General features: G+C 32.8%; 1 protein-coding gene across 11 annotated transcripts in view; it reads right to left on the bottom strand.

Annotated features, from left to right (window-relative positions):
• The window catches only part of RAP1GDS1 (Rap1 GTPase-GDP dissociation stimulator 1), a 157,066-nt gene that overhangs the window by 40,352 nt on the left and 95,734 nt on the right, over positions 1-20,980 (bottom strand). For 6 of the 11 annotated variants that reach the window (XM_059065888.2, XM_067035531.1, XM_059065891.2 and 3 more), the window contains 2 exons: positions 13,481-13,627; positions 1,182-1,310 (listed from right to left, as the gene is read on the bottom strand). In XM_059065888.2, coding sequence (XP_058921871.1) covers positions 1,182-1,310; positions 13,481-13,627 — 276 coding nt within the window. The remainder of the gene's footprint in view (positions 1-1,181; positions 1,311-13,480; positions 13,628-20,980) is intronic. The other 5 variants (XM_067035533.1, XM_067035535.1, XM_067035532.1 and 2 more) reach the window with 1 other exon arrangement.

Raw genomic sequence — 20,980 nt, 5'->3', positions numbered from 1 at the left:
CCATTTTAATGATGGAAACTAACTTGTAAAACAGTAAATGAATGTTCTTTCATTCTTGGCCTTACTTGAATGATGGAAATAATGAGACAGTATGAAAAAGAAAAAAGCAGAAGAGAAGACGAGAAACACCCACAAATGCCAGGAGATGACCCACTGAATAAAAATGACTTCTAAAAATTAACTCTGATAAATAATCCCTATTGCCTTAACTTGAAGTCAAAGCAAAAGTAAAGTACTGAAATCAAGATTTTAATGTGAGTGTGCAAGGAGATGAGCTTTCAGTTAGAAAAACCAAGGTGAGAGTCCTGGTGCTTCTGTTTATTTATTTATAAAATGGGGATATTAATAGAATTGATTTACTTGTTTGATGTAGCTATTATTTTAGCTATGATGAAACATCATTTGGTTTCACTGTCCCCATGATGAACAATTTATTATGAACATGGTTGTGGGGTAGATTTAGACCAGGAGTTGTAACTTTCTATCAAGAATTATAGGGAGGGAGGAGAGAAAAGAAGAAAGGGTAATATACATGATATAGAGAAAAATAAAACAGGGAAAAGAGATGGGGGTGCTGGGGTCATCAGTCCTCCCTCTCTTAGGGCTGGGCTGTGTTGCCAGCACTGGTCTGTTTCTGCCCACCTTCTGATTTTCAAGGATTTCTCATATTTTTTTCAAATCCCGTTACAAACATATTCTTATGAAAAAGTTCTCTATTATTTTTTTGGATTTCGTAAAAAGAGAGGGAAGAACCTTAGTCTGCTAGATTCCTTTTCACCTGATAAACAAATAGTTTATACAAAATGTAATAAATTATAAGGTCCTTATTTTTGCCCTGGAAATACAACTCTTGATTTTAAGACCATCCCTCACATTAAGAATACTAAAGTCAAGTGGAGATCATTTTAAATATTCAATTCCATTAAATAGTATACAAGTATAAACTTTAAACCTTAATATATAAAACAATTAGGAAAGCAAACTAGCTCCAATTATAAATAATACAATCCTAAGATGTAATTGGAACGACACTTTTTAACATTGAAACAATGTATCTACAATGCTTCAAAAAAAATAAACTAATATAATCTGAACAGATTCCCAGGTTAACCTCTAAAGGAAGATTTATTATAAGTACATTAATAAGTTAATTACATTTGTGACTCATGGCTAGGACTTACCAAGTTCTGCTAAATTGCCAAATGCAACAAGACACATTTCTGTAAGAGCTGCATTTTGGCAGTGGATGCCCAGTAATTTAACTAAGGTAGGAATAACACCCATGTTGATAAGCTGAGCTTGAAGGGAATCTGTAAAAAAAAAAAAACACAAAAAAGTTTATGTATTAAATGGACATTAGTAAGAAGAAAACACCTCTTATTCTCCCTATTGCAAACTCAACACTATTTCAATTAGAGTAAAGCAAGATTAAGTCCACTCATGTAACTGCCTTGAAAATGTTTAAGACATTAGTTCAGAAGAGTTGAATTTTAAAACTTTTCAATGATTAAAAGAAATTTAGAAATGAAAATAATTCAAATAAGATGTCAAATCACTAATTTTTTTAAAAAAAAACATGGTCTTATATCTTTACAGAGCAGGTTTTAAAATGTATAAATAATTAAACACTACCACTGGTTTTTAAGTTAAAAGGTCAGACAAAGTAACATTTGCATTACAGGAAGTCACAGAGTGTATGAAAAGCATTAAGAAAAAAAGCAATTTTAATAAAGACTAAGACAATAAAAATCTTAGAATCCCTTAAAAATAGTTGTTTCATAATAAAGAATGCAAAGTATGTAACACACACCGGTTATTGTTTATTTGCAGCAGAGTGTTCTTTGATGACTGTTAGGAAGGAAAGTAGTTTTAACAAGGAAAAAAAATCTGGTTACTTAAAGTATTTTTCTTTTCAAAGTTTTATTTAATTACAGTGACAATCTTAGTAAAGAAAAGAAAATTTGCCTTGAGAGGTACAGAGAATGAGGTCAATATGACTTTGTCATCATTGCTTGCCTTCATTTTCTAAGAAACTAATTGGTTTTGAAGTACTTAATATGCCTTGGATTTCCACAATGGATCTTCATGAACAATGATAACAGAATACCTATAGCAGTAGAGTTGAAGGTAAATAAACCAAAATGAAAACCAGAAGTACTGCCTCTTAGAATAAGCTAAGAAGATAGACATAAACACTCACATGCCTATATAAAACACTATTACTGTTAATAACTGGTTCATCTAAAGATAAAGGAATGCCTTCAAAATTTTTTTCTTTTCCTTTTAAAAATTATATGCCATTTTCAAGTTAATAATTTTCTCTAGATTCTTTTAAGTTACCTACTTGGAATCTAAAGATTAAAACTCTGTTTCTTACAGAACACATTTTCCTCATAGGATGCATCCCTTGACGGAGTTTGCGTACTAAAATCTTTGTCACTCTTCATAGTTAGTTCTTAACCATCAGGAAAGAACATAAAGGCAAGGTTGAGCTGTCTCACATGCCAATTGATTACTTGCCCGGAGGTCTCTGTACTTAATTTTTCCTGCTTTTAGAGTGAAGTATGAAAAGACAGCCAACAGAGGCTTATCAGCCCTGAAAACTGACGGTAATTATGGATATTATCTGGTTCGGCTGTGGGGACCATCTATACTAGAAAGGGGCCTATTACCAAAACAAGAATAGGAAACAAGGCCTGAGACAAAGTTAAGTTTACATTTAGAGTTCAAATAGTCTAAAACAATTTCAGAATTTGCAATGGAATTATGAAGTCTGTTCTAAAAGGAGACAGATATAAAAGAACATATTAAACTAAACGATTTGTTTTTATGCTTTTGATGCTAAATATTTTTTCTAACTCTACAATTTAGTAATTAATGAATGACTCACAATACTTATATTATCTTACAGGCAAATTACTTGTTATACCTATAGTATTATATCTATTATAGTATTATACCTATGTGTTATAGTGGCAGAATATTGTATTGTGGTTATAGTATTTTTAAAGATCATGTACCAAGAGGCTTTCCAAATTAGAAATTATTTTGGTTACTTACCAGTAGATAGAGTTCCTTACTATTGGACCACCTCTGCAGATTCTTGTTCTTTAGCAGTATTTTAAACTTTATTTATTTATTTATTCATTCATTCATTTTGACTACCTCTTCAAATACTGCAGAGCTACTGAATCATTAATTTTCAGGTACGTAAGCGTGAGCACTAGCGCATGCATTGAGTGAGTCAAACTCCACTATATGTTTGCATATATGTAAGCATCACACACCCCCTCAGTACTATTGGTCCAAACTATAAAAATCCAACAGTCCAGGGACATTAGAGGAATAACAAACTTTGTGGAGATAACTCAACAGGAGAATGCCACTTAGATGTTCTTCATGTTCTCTTAGCATCTCTAATGGTCTCTAATTTTACAATATTATGAATTTTGGTTCCAGGGATAAGAGGGACAAAAGGTTAAGAAATATTACAGAGTTTCATACAATCTGTGGCATACAAATTGAAGCAGTAATATTTGAAATTGTGGTAGATCAGCAGAAAAAGTAGCATAGCCCAATGGCATATGGTGTGAATTGCCATAATTCATGAAAATCACACTGCTTCATGAAAATGTGTTTTCAAGCTACCCAGGAGCCAAACTGATTGTATACTCACATACAACACACATACCACACACAACTAAAGAGAAAAATGTATAGTCATCCAATGGACAGACCTCATTTTGGACCACTTGGGTGCTTTCTTTTATATCCATTTCTACGATGGTAACTAAAACAAAAATTATACTCAAGTAACTCTAAAATCTGTTCATACCAATTACAGGCAAGTCATTCTCCTTTGATAATGGAGGCCCAGAAGAGGGAACTTTACTCAAACAGGTTGGTACAAATTTTCATTTCAAGAGAAGCAAGCATCCTAGAACATGGTTCTCAAAGTGGAGTCCCCAAAACTCTTTCAGAAGATCACCAGGTCAAAAGTACTTTCATAAAAACACCAAGATTTGAGTTGACTTTTTCACTGTATTGACATTTGCACTGATGGCACAAAAACATTCGTGGGCAAAATTGCTGGGGCATTAGAACGAACGCAGTCAGTGGCCCCAAATGTATTAGTAGCCATTATATTCTTTACCATCACACATTCAAAGTAAAATAAATGCTGTTCTCAGCAATTAAAAAAATTTTTTAAAGTTATTTTTCATAAAAACATGGTATTTATCTTAACCTATAATGGTAGGTTAAGATAGTAAAATGCAATACTAAATAATTTAAAAAACTGTCTTCACTTTAACTTCCAATATAGTAAACATTGATAGATATAACCCATATATATAAACAAAAAGTCTTTGAGACCTTCAGTAATTTTTAAGTGTCTAAAAGAGTTCTGAGGTCAAAAGTTTAAGAACTACTGCCAACAGATTACCTGATTTTTATAGGAATTGGAAAAAACAATATGGAAAAAGCGATTCTGAAATTCAATGATATGCTTGGCAGATGTGACAATAAAAAAAATGTAAAATTAAAAGCACAGTAGGAATCCTAGATTGTGATGCTCAGATATTTTGAGCGAAATAACATTAATTAAGCACCTGAACATCTCATTTTGCTTATGTGAGCAGAAATTCTACTTAAGCCTAGGAAAACATTTCATGATTAGATCTGTTTGCCTATTTCAGTTACAACTTACTGTTATCAATAAATAGTTTTTTTGAGGGTTAAGTAGAGGTCCTGTTTGTGTGGAATAAATTAGTATTAGCACTTATTGCTGGAAGCAAATGATTAAGTTGAATCACTTTTTCTTATTGCCCAAAGAAAGCTCTGAATAGATTTCAAAGGATAGTAGCTGACACTCATGCTGTTGCGAATGGTATCAGGAATATGACTTTTAAATTAAAGACTAACTGGAAGAAATCCTTAGAACCAGAAATAGTTCACATTCTCTAGATCTGAGAAAATAGGAAACATAATTCAAGACTGAGACTTTTTGCATCCTTCAAAGAATACCAGCAACTCCAAGGGAATGTTGTCAGAGCTCAACAAACACAATTCACAAAAATGCAACCAAGGCCCATACACAGCAAACACTTATGTGTGAAAGACAGTCTTTAGACAGCACAATGTCATAAATGTCTGAAGACTTTTAAAAATTGCTCCTGACACACAACACAGACAAATACTGACCAAAATACAGAATTACAAAATTACATAATATCAAGATGACACAGGCCCTGCATGATCTATGGGGAGGAAGAGGAAGAAAGGCACTGAGGGGGTGCAATACAGATGCATATACAAAGAAATATAAGGCAATCAACGCATGCGCTGGTGTGAACACTTACCTACCTACATTTGAATTTCAATGGTTCCAAGTTCTTCAGGTCACACACATGGAAACTCCAAAGAATGGAGATCTGGAGAGAAGATCTCAAGTTGAAGAACCTTTTTCCCCCTGAGTTTTAAGTTTAATGTTTAAAACGTTGGTATAGATTATAGGTCCAGAAATGTATGCCAAGAATTGCAGTAACTCAACTGAAGTTATGTTGATCAATTACTAAAAAGAATAGGTTTCTTAAGAAGATTATAACACGTTTATCTTATTCGTAAGAAATGGTCCTTATAGACAATAAGCTTATTGATAAATAGGACTTAATGATGAAACTGTGTCAAAATAACACACACACAATTCAAAATATACACTCACTACATTAGTATGTATATTTGGTACGTATATTATTTATAGTAGAAAGAGTACAACATTTCCTATTTACAGGATTGCATAAAAACCTCATTTGCAGTCAAATTAATCACATACAGTTGAAACAATAAAAACAAGCAAATGTAAACCCTGATGAGAAGTTCTAATACAATTTGGATAAAAATCATTTGGGCATAATAAAGATGGAAGAAAATTGCCTTTTACTAATGGCACATCTATATTTCCAAAAATATATATAAAAAGTAAAAATTAGAAATGAGGTAATAGTGAAGTAGAACTTGCAAATTGAAGCAAGTTGCAGCTCTATCTATTATAATGTTGAAAAGTAAACTGACTTAAATACAGCAACCAAGAGGATGGTTTGTGGTTAAAAACTTTATACATACACATGTGCAGGTACAAGACTTCCTTTTCAGTTACTTGTGACTTACTTTTTGTTGATTGATCAGGAAAGTGAAGAATTTTTATTCTAAACCTAGTGCTGAGATATAAAACCAAAAATGTTTAAACTGTTTAAAATTAACTTCAAATCAATGATTTTGAAAGGCCTATTTACACAAAACCTGAATTATGTTGGTTTTTTTTTTTTTTTTTCCAGTACGCAGGCCTCTCACTGTTGTGGCCTCTCCCGTTGCGGAGCACAGGCTCCGGATGTGCAGGCTCAGTGGCCATGGCTCATGGGCCTAGCCGCTCCACGGCATGTAGGATCTTCCTGGACCGGGACACGAACCCGTGTCCCCTGCATTGGCAGGCAGACTCTCAACCACTGCACCACCAGGGAAGCCCTGCATTATATGTTTTGCACCCAGATTACCTCTATAATTTAAGCCCCAGGTTATACACTTCCATGACAAACAGCCATTTCAAAGAAAAAACAGAATCATGATTCATTAGTATTGAGAATATGAGAGGTTTAAAAACAATACATTTACACATTTCTTGCTTTCTAAAAGTTAACAATAAAAAATGAAAAAGTTTTTTTCTGGGTTCTGAAAATAAAAGTCTCTACAGAGCAAAATTTCCCTTTCGTAAAAGTTCTAGAGATAACTGACAGAAGTACATGAGTGAATATGATGTAAAACACAGCAACAATGAAAAACCTCAAAGCAAATCATAAGAGAAAGGAAAAATATTTTATTATTCTTAAGAGGCCTACCCATTTGCTGTTCTCAATCCAATGACACCTAGAACGATTATGTCTTAGTCCAGCAGATAACTTTTTCCCTAGACTCACTTCAGGTTAAATTATTTACTACAGATCAACTCTTGTTATAATGAATACTGCTACAAAGATTTCTACATATACATCTACTCTGATTTACGAAAACGCTGTGCTTTCATCTCAGAAACAAACTGGTCTTTTAAAAGTTAAAATTGTTTTTTGTTTTTTTAGAAGAGGACTACTGCCAGCTGTTGCTTACGTAGCTCTTATTGGGAGAAATAAATCCAGTCTCGGCTCTCATAGGGCATTGCTGAAAGGCCACATTTATAGTAAGTATAAATTTCAGCCTAAATTTTTGTATAGCAAATTGAGCTAATTGCCAGATTAATTTACAGACAACATGTATATCTTATAATCATATGTGCTTAAAAAATATGAAAATTCTGTTTTACAAAAGGATTTACTGGTTTTAACAAAAACCCAAAAAATACTAGTTACCCTGGAGCATTACTATGATTAAATTTTTTACACTTTAAAAATTCATAGAAGTTATTTGCAACACACAAACTGTGTTAACAAGAAATATCTATATAACCCAAAGATTTCTAATTTCTTTCCAAGAAACATTTTTCAAATATTTAATTAAAATTTTTTTTCAGTAAATAAAAAATATAGGCAGTTTGCTGTTAACTGGACTTATCTGTAGTCAGAAAACAGGGTTACTAATTTTTACACAAGTTAGTTTACATATGATACTTTTCTGTCTTGAGCTTCTCACTGAATGAATATTTTAAATGGTCTGAATTAAAGATGCACTGATATATGGCCAAAATCCATTATTCATCTCTGGCTTTTGCCTCAGCTCTTGAAGGTCAAACACCTGAAAGCTTACTTCAATGTCATTTCTAGCACTGACAAAATGTGCATAGTCAATGATCATGTGCTTGATACCATCATATTTCAACCAGTGTAACATCAAAAATAAAAAAAGGCCTGGTCTTTCAGTTTTATCTTTACTATCTAAATATTCATTTTTAAATATAGGTAAGCATTTCATGTACAGAAAAAAATCTCCCAATGTGTTTCACACGTTGAAATTCTATCAGCTGAAATGTAAATGTGTATTTATACTGCAATATTAAAATGTGGCAATAACTAATGAGGGTGAAAGCTGTACAAATGTAAAAATTAAATCAAGGCAGAATAATAGAGATTATATTATCTACTCTCTTTATAATTTACAACAAAAAATAAAATAAATGTTAGGAGTTGTTTTTGATTTTTAGTTACTTAATTCCATTCAGGCCATGAATCTTTCAGGAAAAAATCCAATTTGAGAATTATTTACATCTTATGAGGATGAGTTAAGATCAGAAAGCCAACTCTGCCTCTTTAAATTTTCACTATGAGAAAATTCTTGTAAGTAATATTCAATAACATCCATGATTAGTCATCTTCAATCAAGACATAAAGCAAATGAAGAAAAATATGTTAGAGAATAAAGAACCCCAAACATATTTTGTTACTACACTGTCCCCAGTTAAAATTGATTATTTAGTATCACAATGCTAAATGCACTGTCATGATTATAAAAATAATCCAGAAGCTGAAAATGCTGCAAAGAGTATTATTTCTATAATATAATGCCAAACTTTAAATCATTAACAAAAAAAACTATAACGATCATTTCATTTTTTGTGTGATAAAATTTCCAATTCTTGCATTCAGAAGTTCATTCTATAATGGCCAAAGCTGAATATTAACGCTAATACTTGTCTATATGGAATTAAACCAAAATATGCATTTGGTACACCTCTGCTAAAAACCAAGTTCTTAGCCTGTCCATTAAATAACAGCATTACTATAGTAATTGTTTAGGAGGATTATGATGAAGAGCTAACCTAGTCTAACTGGTCAAATTTAATAGGCAGAATAGCAGGAGGCACAAGAACAACTAACTGCTCTGTACGTCAATAAAACAATTTGTTTAAAATGACATTTGTAGCAGAACTTCATGAATGCAACCTACTTCAGATTGATTAGAAAGCTCTGTTGGACAAACAGTAAAAATTCAGAAATTTTTTAGAGAGAACAGCAGTTAGTAAATAAAGAATTCTAATATTATTATTTTTTAAAACCTAAAAACTTTTCAGGGGTACAATAAGTCTTTGACACACCTTAACATACTAGAGTACTTTAATTTGACAAACTGGGCTTCAAAAGGTATAACTTAAAAGTACATCTCCCATGCCTTTATGAACAGAAAATACATGAAAATAGTATATAGGAAAATCATAACTAAGAAAAAAAGACAATAAATTGCAAAAACACACTTTGTTTTGTCTTTCCCCCTTAAAGTTAGGCAAATAGTCTTCAGTGGTTAGGAAATTTATGGAATTATTAACTAGCTTACACCCACAGTAAGTAAACTTTGGAACTAGTTCCTCACTCATGCAAAGCAAATCATTTTCTAAACATCTAACATCTAGGAGGTATTCTTTCTTACCTGTAATAAAGTAATACCAAAACATAAACAAGTAGCTCAGTCCAAGGTGCATTTTTAGTTTTTAAACAGGATTATTCCTTATTAATTTCTATTCTTCCTATTTTAAATATGAAGAAAAATCAAGTAAGCCAAGTTATTGGCTGAGTTCACTAGGAAGAGTATTATTAGAATTGGGAAACTGCTGGTTGAAATGAAAGGAGCTAAAACTAATTACATATTAAGTGATCTTTAAATTAGAGGACAGAAGATACTTTACAGGCCTATTTTAAACAACTGAATTTAAGTACTGGGCTTAATACCTAAATTCAATTGTTAAAATGCTCTGATACTCCATGTGCTGCATTTCTTAAATCACACAGATGGCCTCCCTTCAACCATAGTTCAGTTATCATAAGTCCGTGTGACAAATAAATGTAAGAATTATCAAGAGAGTATTGCAGACAGATTTCAGGAACCATAAAAAAAGAGAAATTACTCTTTCGATAATAAGGAGTTATTAAGATACCACAGAAAAATCAGCTCTATTTGTAAAAATCATAGGTATATACATATATCTATATATATACATACACATACATATATCATATATATGATACTGGTCACATGAAGAAGTCCATCACAGACTGTGTGTATTATGTTAGTCACTTTAGAAGGGCTCACTTGCCCACTGCTCACCTCCTGCTGTGAGGCCTGGTTCCTAACAGGCCGTCGCAGACCGGTACCGGGGTTGGGGACCCTGCTGTAACTACATAAAGAAAATACAGGAAGTTCACATTTCCTCAAATTGAATGTTAAACTGTCAATACGCCTGTCTCTAACCACAACTGTCAAATACTCAGAATATTTTGGAGGGCCACAGAACTGAAGAGGGCTTTTTCGCCATGTGAAAAACAGGTATGATTCTTCCCCAAAGGAAAAATTTGAAATGATTTTTACTAAACAAAGTTTTGTTTGTTATTCTAGTTAAACATGATTTTATTTAGCAATATTAATGACACAACTTTTCTAGCTAAGCAATTATAACTTTTTCTATTCAGCTATTCCAAACTTACTTGTCTGAATACAGAAAGTTTTAATTGCTTCACCAGTGGGGAAACAAAAGGATATATCTAGCTCGTAGCTTAAAGTCTTTAGCTGGTTCAAAGTTTTAAAACTCGTGAACCTTGAGTTTTATGCAGTTTTATCAAAGGGTATAAAAATGCCTTTACTGAGTGTTTTCATTAGAGATATCTTTCTTGCATGTGTTGAAGAAGCTTGATTTCCTGTTTAATGTACTCAAAGATTTGATATGCTCAGAGCTGTCCACTATATGGACAGGAATCAAGACATCCTAAGTCTCAGCCTGGTGTCAAGCCACCTTTAGGACTAATAAACAATTTGAAAATGTTCTTATTAGACAAACTATGTTGGTGGGTCTTTGTTACCATTTCAGTACTTTCTTATCTCTCTGTTTAAAAAAATTTTATCTATGAAGCTGAAGAATAACTCCCTAACTACAAATGAGGCTTAAGTTATTGGGCCCAAGGGTAGAGTTAATTTTTCCGTTAGAGTAATAAGGAGGTATTTATCACTCAACTATTCTACTCAGAAACTAGCACAGGCTTGTGTACTGGAATTCAATAGTAAATACACATGAAAAGGGATTTCCTTTATCAGTGCTAATCGAAAGTGCCTCCCGAGTTTCAAAAAGCTCTACTGCTTTTTGGCTCAGTGACTCATACAGGTGGACAGGATCAATACCAAATGATCTTAAGTTAACCAAGAAGACCTAACATTATGTTGGAAAGCCTTTCAACACATATTTTAAAGAAAAGAGTAAGTAAGTAATTGATACAACAACAAAGATGCTTAATAATTATGCAAAACAAAGAAGGATATAATTTAAGTTAAAGAGCATTATGGAGAAAAAGAACCACTTCACAAACTATGATCCCCATGACAGACAAAAGTAAAAGGAAGCAGAGGAAAGAAGATGGTCACAAGTCTGGCATTTGTTCCTTTAAAATACTAAAGATAAGTTTACTTCTATGTTATCTAATAAGTTTTGAAAGCTGCATTCAAATTGCAGCTTTTAGAATAATGGAACAAAAACACCACTGCTCGAATAATGTTCTGAGAAAAGTTCATATGGCTTTCTAAAGTATCTAAGCTATTTCTTGGGAATATTTGCACACTAGGAAAAAAAACCTACCCTTACAAAAGAAGTATATCACACATTTAGACCGTGCACTCTGCGTGTTGTTAACATTCCCTTCTCAGTACACCTCCCTACACGGTGTGACACCCTATTGTAGAGACTCAATCACAATGTCCTTTGGATTAGAATTAATGATGTTTCTGAAGACCATTTTGCCATTTGATAAGCTTTTGTACAGATTTTTGAAGAACTTCCTCAAAGGATAAACAACTAGTTTAGATGCATAACAAGCCTAATTCTTTTATATCCAAAGCTGCCATAATAACTTCACAACTAGTTTCTTTCACTTGTCTTTCTAAACCATTCTCCCACTTAGCTTTGCCCCAGTTTCTCAGGTGTCCAAGCCTAAATGAAGCCGAAGAAAAAGGAAGTGACATGAACAACTGGCCAATGATTTCTTAATGCAATTCAGATACCTGTGTATTATAGTCAAATTTCAATTATTTAGGAACTGACTGTTCATTTTGTAGATTACCCAAGTAGATGAATTCTCCTGTTCATATTTAGGACATTTTCTCTTCAAAAATGATTCCACCAGAGGGTAAGAAAAATAGAGGTAACTGACCCTATAAAGACTACATTTGTTACTAGCTCAAGTTTAACAGGCAAGCCATTTGATGAATAAGAACTATTTTTTATTATTATAATGGATAACTTTAATTCATAAGTTTAAAACTGGTGTTTCTTGAAAAGGATGTGACCTGAGGACACATTCTGTTTAGCCTGTACAGTGCTAAAGAAGCAAATGTAATCCACCATTTAAAAACAGATGTGCCACGAAAAGTTAAATTTCTAGCTTCCTCTTCCCACCAGATGAAAAGATTTGGCAGTATGTGGCCAAACTGCCACACAGAAACAACTGGCTAGAGAAGAGTAGTAGCTCTCCCCTTTCAATGGGACAGGGCTCAGTCCCTACCATTTGCTGCTGTCACTAACACCAAGGTCAAATGTCAGTAGCCATTTGTTATTGATGTTTACCTTTTTTTTTGTTTAATTACTGAGAATATTGCTTTGGACTCACGAAGAAATAAAAAATATACCTAAAGGGCCATGTGCTTCTAGGACACATGAAAGAATACTATTACATGTTCAATATACAAGTAAAATTGGTCTCTGCCAGAGACGACAACTTAAAATGCCATGATGAAATAAGCCACAGAAAGACCTTATTTGATTAATTCTAGGAACCTACCAGAATTTGAGTGTTTTACCATGCAGTAATTCATAGAACAGATAGATGAATTTTTTGGTGACATTTAAAAGTACAATGAAGCCTTCGTTTCACTGTTTTTATGTTCATTTAATTAACAACCATATAGGCTATCTGAAAATTGACATGTTATTTGTTGCTGGGTTCTAAGAATGTTTTTCAGTGAAAAGAAACTTCTGCTTACAAGTATTTATTAAATTTCTGAAATCAAATATCTGAACTTTATTTTTCTAAGGCCAGATTTCATTAGAAGTTTTTTTTATTGTTATAAGTAAATCCAGTATCTAGAGAAAATAATTCTATTTATATAGACAGTGTTTATGTTTTAAAGCTGCTCCTGGTATTAATATAAAGTAATAAACATGAAGGTATTTTAACATTGTATATTTTTTAAATGTTCACAGCAAAAAATCTTAAACCATACCATTATGTTGTTTCTTGTTTTTGTTATTGATTAACATGGACAACCCTTCAACAATTAGTCCCATTTAGTAAATTTGACCATTTTGTATTTTTAAACATTGTTATTTAATGTTGACTAATTACTAATTTTATATGCTACTTATCAATGCTTTGTTCATAATTTTTCTAAATAGTTTTGGTTTATACTACAGTAATGATTTTTAATTTTTCCCCCACAGATAAAGCAAGTTTTCAATTTTGTTTACCATTCTCATTGCTATAGTTCATCAGCATGCCACAAAAGACAGTCAAGAGCTTCTCATTGGCGGGATCTGTTTTACTGCACAGTGACCTTAAATGGTCAATTACAATCTGTGCACCACCTGCTTGGTCAACTGCACTTCTGCCCTCATCTGTAAAACAAAGATTCAAATTAAAAAGAAAAGAAAAAAGAAATGTACCTTACAATTTCAAATACAAAACATAACAGTTATTCCTTATTTAGTGAGTAAGTAGAAAATAAAACTAAGTAGGGCATTAAATATGACTTTTTGGAAAACAAAACAAATAAACATGGAAATGGGGGTGGGATGGGGAAAAGAGACAATCACTTTTTAGGAGAAAAATGATTATTCTCATTGGTATCATATAGGAACTTAAAGAACTTCTGTGGGTCCTAAGATTTTATGACTATGACATGTGAAATATTCTGCCTCCTCTTTCGCAGATGACAACTGTGTGTAAGATAAAAAAATAGGAGCTAATATTCCATTGGAATTATTTTTTTCTCAGCTTGGAAACCACTAAACGTATTTTTCTATCAGTGGTTTCAAAGTCAGTTATTACCAAAGATAACCATTTGCAACACAGTATAATTTTAGATTATAATATGTAATTCCTAAAGATTAGTACTAGGGTCTTTTACTGGCATTTTCAATAGTACATAAGCATGTTCCTTGTTTCAATTCTTAGTAGCTTGTGTTTCATTTTTCCTTATTCTCTCCATTCAAGAGCACACCAATACACTTCAACATTACAACAAGTGGTCAAATAGACATACCTTCTATTATGCGTACACCTACACTGCATAGAACAGATGTCACTTAATTGTTGGAACATATAAACTGCTTTAAAATACTTTCTAACCCTTGAACATAGAATTGGAAAGAGACGAAAGAAAGACTATGTCTTTCTAAATGTGACTTCCTTATATAAAATATGATAGACTCTAGAACAGTGCTATCCAATAAAAATATGAGAGCCACAAATGTGAGCTACCTACATAATTTAAATTTACTAGTAGCCACATTAAAAACATAAAAAGTGAAAAATTAGTTTTAGTAATATATTTTACTCAATCCAATATATCTAAAATACTGATCACTCCAATACACAATCAATATACAAATTATTAATGAAATATTTTACATCTCTGCTTTGTAATAAATCTTTGAAATCCAAGTGTATTTTATATTTTACACTTACAGTTCCATGTCAATTCAGACTAGCCACATTTCAATTGCTCAAGAGTCAAAATGCCTAGTGGCTGCTATACTGGATCTTGCAGCTATAGAAGCACAACAAAAGGATCAGTAAAAGAAATGGCTCACAAAGGACTTTGAGCTATGAAATTAGTTAGTAAATGAAAGATTTTCATTTTCCTAATAAAAGAACTGAAACCAAGGTCATATCTTTATAACTGTTGCTGAACCATATTAGAAAATGAGACAATACATATCATTTCCTGTGGTAGAAATACACACACACAACTTATATAGCAGGGCTTCATAAATACTAGCTTCATAATTTTGCAAAATTTTAAGGAAATCCATACTAAAATGAAACAAAACAGTTTTGTTCACTTAAGTTTTATGTCACGTCCACTTGGCTTTATTCTATGATTACACAGATGCAGAAAAGGACCCTATGCTAATTAGCTAATAAGATCACAGAAAATTCTTAAGTGCCAAGGTAGCTAGTCACATGAGCCAGTCAAGTACATTGGTCTTATCTCATTTAGAACTCTAATTTCTAAAGTTTTCTTTTCTAATAACATAAATGTAAATTATCTAAATTGTTGGGCAATTTGTAGGCAGATCATGTCAGAAAAAACTAAATATTAGGATGACAAATCTAAAGGTTCAGACCTTCAATACTATGCATATACAATATATATCCCATGCCTAAATTGCAAAGCTCAAATAGTTTTTGATTCTAACTGTTGAGTAAATATGGGCTTTCAAAATATAAATCGTGTATCCTTAGAAAGCTAAGCTGGCTTCCTATCAACACTCAGGTATTCAATATTCAAAACATTAAATAATTCAATAAATTTTAATACAAATTTATTCAACAAATTTGTTCATCAAATTTAATAATGCAATAAATAAGAACGAAGCTACAATTAAAAGGCAAATTACCTACTTGTGTTTCAGAACCACAGTATTTCACTTCCCTTCCTTTGCTCCCTTCTCCGTTCCCTTCCTCCCTCCCTGCCCTGCTTGGACTACAAGATAGCTATGTGTTATCAAGATTTGGCTGAAGAGCTTAAGCTCAATTTCTACATTAGAAATTATTGATACATTATTACCAAATTTGAGAAGAAAAGAAAAGCACATATAATAGAAGATATCTGAGTCAAAGAGACTTTTATTAAAATATTTTAAAGAATCTGAAGATACAAAGAAATAAATAATGCTTTTTTTTTTTTACTGGAGTATAGTTGCTTTACAGTGTTGTGTTAATTTATACTGTACAGCAAAGTGAATCAGCTATATGCATACATATATCCCCTCTTCTTTGGATTTCCTTCTCATTTCGGTCACCACAGAGCACTGAGTAGAGTTCCCTGTGCTATAATGCTGTGTTCCTTTACTCTACCAAAACCAGTGAGTAAGGTTTTAAAGGCATCTTACAAATTATTTAAAATACATATTAGAACATCTGTCATTACACAAGTCCATATAAACTGTGTTTCCGCAGTAAAGGTAGCCCTATAGCTTTATGTTATGATATTAAAATGAGTATTATTATTGTTCACTTGAAAATAATTTCCAAAAGGTTCCTTATCCTAAACTTTCATATCCCCGAATGTAGGGTCACTTTTAACTCTTCTGATAATAAGTGACTTCTAATTTGTGAAGCATCCTGAGCTGTCACTTCTAGAAATATAATTTACATTTTTATTTTCCATAATTATGAGGTTATCCAACCACTGGAGAAAGTGCAGCCCACCAATTCTTTAAGCCCTGCTACATTATTTAATGATGACCTGTCACACAAAGTAGTTTCCAGCACAAATATGATCTTTCTTCACACTAGGTAAGAGCAGGGCTTTAAATCTAATGAGATAGTGCACTTTAAATCTAACAGGTGGTATTACTCTTCAGTAGTCAAAAAGATATTCAGTAGCCAAAAGCAGGAAGCAATGAAATTTGTATGTCATGTTTAGTATGCCTCACAAATGAGAAAAAAATGTGAGCAAGTTGGTATTCCATTACCAAGTACAAGTTACATGCTAAGGCTGAGGAAAGGACCTAAAAACAACCTCTGAATACAACTATCTGATGGGTTATAGTATATCCTACGTTCAGATTTGCTTGTATCTTTCCCAAAATGCCTAGTACACAAAAGGCTCTCAAAATTTAAGGAATGGATGGGGCCTTAGGGTAGATTTTGGTAAAGTATGATTCACCTTGGGGATGAGAGAGAGAAGAGAGGGCGAGAGAGGGGGAGGGGGAGGGAGAGGGAGGGAGAGGTGAGAATGAAAATCATTTACTTCTTTTTTAATGTTTAAACCACCACAATATGGTTTGGCTTTGCTTTTTTGGAACTTTATTTGAATGAAATCATGTTATATTCATTCTTTTTGTGCCTTCTTACACTCAACAGTATGTTTATGAAATTCATCCACTCTGTTATATGCTTCTTTGTTGTACAATATTCATTGTATGAACACATAGTAATTATTTGTCTATTCTCTTTTTTTCTTTCTTTTTTTTTTTTGCGGTACGCGGGCCTCTCACTGCTGTGGCCTCTCCCATTGCGGAGCACAGGCTCCGGACGCGCAGGCTCAGCGGCCATGGCTCACGGGCCCAGCCGCTCCGCGGCACGTGGGATCTTCCCGGACCAGGGCACGAACCCGTATCCTCTGCATCGGCAGGTGGACTCTCAACCACTGCGCCACTAGGGAAGCCCCTATTTGTCTATTCTTTTGCTGATTATTACCTGGGTTGTTTTTAGGTTTGGGCTATTATTTATAATACCCAGGTGGTATTGTTGGTTCATAGAATCTGCACATCTTCCACTTTTTTAGATAATGACAAACAGGCTTCCAAAGCCAGCGTACATTCCCTCCAGTAGTGTGTGAGTTCCTGCTGCTTCACTCCTTCACTACCCCTGGCATTCTATTTGATTTTTAAATCTGATGGGTGAGGTTGAACCTATTGCAGAATATACAGGAGCAGGTCTTTGCTGACAGTTTCCTTTTCTGTACATTCAATAAGACAGTTAATTTAGTTCAAGAGTATGTACATGGGGGAAAAAACAGTTCACGTTGAGGGAGGGAGAAAAAAGAGAGAGATAAATGGATGCATACATATTAGAATTTGAAAGAAAAAAATGGAAAGAGAGCCAAGTACCTACTAGAAGCTGACTATCAAGCCTGTGTAATAATATGACTGGATAAGCACAATTCTGGAACTTTTTTATACTCTTGCTTATAGAAAAGCCTTACGATAATATCAGCAAATACACTTTTAAAAAAAATCATTTCAATAATCAGCAGCTTTCTGAAAGGAGAATTTAGAAGGCTTAAATCTTTGAAAAGACTAAGGAGGAAGACTGGGGAAACAGCACAGTGTTGGATGTCAAGTCAAAGTGGCCCATAATTTGCAATAGCAAATTTTATCTAAAATTAATTTTTAAAAATAATTTATTTTTATAATCTATAAGTCTATGTTTTCCATGCTACCTTCCACTTTTGTGGTTTAAACATCACCTTTTTTCATATTTCTTCTCAGAACTTCTCAGTATCATAATTCTATTTTAAAACAGTTATGCCTACATACATATTTGATATGTTTTCCTCCCACCCTCTACTTATTTGTATAATAACAAGATCTTCATTCCTTATGCATCTATCTGCTCAAACTAATTATTTCCCACCAGAAGTAATAATCCTCTGTGACATCAGGAGTGGTTGCTGTGGTGACGATTATGATGCAGCACCTCAGAAAATGATGACTACACAAGAGAAATAAACTACAGGAGCTGATCATACTAATAAGCTTTCATCTAAATTTTGTCAAAAATTAATATTGAAAAACACGAGAAAAGTATGTGTTGCGGAGATACTACTGAATAAATTATCTTTTGTGTTTTCAAAGAAGTTTTAGCAATTAAAGAGTTCACTTTTAACATGTTACACTGTCATGGATTTGTGCACTGCCTTACTCACTCCGTTTTCTATAAAAGCATCCTACACAAATGCTCTGTGTTAATTAACAATGCTGGTGGCTGTGCACTGGCTGCACACACACATTACAGTAAGTGCTAGAGATTTGGCATAATTAAAGATGATATGGAGCATAAAGCTAACAAAGGCTCTTTAGGGTTACTAATGGCAAAAATAAAAGCTAAGGCTCTGAACACAGAGATAAAAATGACTTTTCTTGTACATGTGCTTTAGAGATAATACGATTATAAGTGAGCTAAGAAGATAAATTATAAACCATATTTCGTTTTTCTTATATTTCAACTCAGACTTTGCTTAAAGAAATTGTGATGATTAAATATCAGCCTTCTGAACTAAAACTTGGGAAATCTGAATTCCAATTCAACGTTCCCTCATTAAACACTAATAAAGGTATATTGAAATACTTTTACCATTTAGTTCAGCAAGACAGTAGCACTGTCTTGGTGTCAATTGTGAATCTTTTTTAAAGATTCATTTCTGACAAGTTCTTGGGTATCTTTACCCCCAAAATCTTTTTAGGGTATCCATGAACTTAACAAATATGAAGACCAATCTACATTAAACAACGGCTGTCCAAAATGCAGGCTAAACAGAGAGAAGATGATAGGCAAAATCTATTTCACATATAATTGGTTAAGAGATTAAAGAGGCATAGTACAATAACACAATTTTCATATCTGTATCAAAACTCATGGAGAGTCACACATCCATTCATTGACATCCACGTTGAGAGTGAGAAATTTCCATATCTCTGAGAAAATGTGCTTTAACTAACAATATTAGAATCACAGCAAAGAATGAACAAATTACACAATCTTTTCTTTAACTCTGTAAAACTTACATGCCTTATAAACAAGGACAAACCCTTAAACTATGCTGCACATCTTTTCACACATCCCTGTCACATTACCCATGATGAGCCATCCAAATAGTCACAACGTTTACAAGTCCCTCCCTTTCCCAACTTCTGCATTCTTAACAGAAACCATGCTTCCTACTTTCACAGACAGAAAAGAGAAGACCTGATACAATCTTTTCCACTTTTTCACCCTCTCCACTATTAGACCAAGGATGATATGCAACTTTTCCCAATCACTTTCAGTATCTCATACTGTAATTAAAGTTCAGTTATAGCTATTTAAGGGTAAAGATTTATTTTCAACAGGAAGTAAGACTTCCCTCTTTAAGTAAATAAAGTTGTAGACATGTCATAAACTGAGGACCTGAATAGAAAGAACATTTAATGATGAAGTCCTTGGACTAGTCCTGGTTGTTGGAGTAGAAAATAGAATTTTTTTGTTACCTAAAATTTGGAATGTTAAAATTAAGAATTTCAATAAGGCAAAGTAGAAGTTTTTAATATTTAAAAAAACTGATGTAATAACTCACTGAATGATTATCACTGAGGTAATGACTTATAAAATAACTATAATAGGTCTTTAAATTTGGGGTTTTGTTAAGATTGACCATAAGAAAGCCTCTTAACCTCTGTTGATGTCAGTTTCCTAATCTGGAAAAGGCAGGAAAGCAAGAGTAGAAGATGGTCAGACTTCTTTTTAGCTTTGATATTCTCCTATTTATTTCAATTTCTACTTCTATTTCTACTGTGTCCATGTGTGCACACAGGAAATACTTAACATATGTTGTGTAAGGTTTTTTAATGTGTTAAATTTTGCTATTTTAGCTTTCTAATCATTAGTCATTATAATTCATGTACTTATTTAAATTTTTCCCAAGTAAATATTACTAGACACTATAAAGACCATGGCAAATAAATCAGAAATTCTTTTTACAAGCTAAGCTAGAAAGCTGAACTCTGAAAAATTATACTGTCTAGAAAGAACAATAATTTTTGATGTGCTTTTTCTTAGTAAACAAAAAAGTGATTCAGAATAGGTGCTTAAAGTCAAAACAATTATAACTTAAGACCTTACTAGTATTGGTTTGGAAAAAGTGATAACATTATAAAGATGCCATTTATTTTAATAACATTTATTTTAATAAGATAACATTTATTTTAATCACATTCCTCACATCTTTCCTTCAGACTCTACTACTATGCCACTTTTAAGCCTCATAAAGATGCCATTTATTTTAATAACATTTATTTTAATAAGATAACATTTATTTTAATCACATTCCTCACATCTTTCCTTCAGACTCTACTACTATGCCACTTTTAAGCCTCTAAAAACAAATACTTTGCTATAACAGAATTTGAAAATGTATAATATATACTAAACAAGGATCTTAATACAACAGGCAACATAAATTAGACTCATATTAAATG

Source organism: Kogia breviceps, chromosome 6 (assembly GCF_026419965.1).
Source record: "Kogia breviceps isolate mKogBre1 chromosome 6, mKogBre1 haplotype 1, whole genome shotgun sequence".
NCBI lineage: Eukaryota > Metazoa > Chordata > Mammalia > Artiodactyla > Physeteridae > Kogia > Kogia breviceps.
Note: the sequence above shows the minus strand (reverse complement) of the source record. Positions and strands in the feature narration are given on the sequence as shown.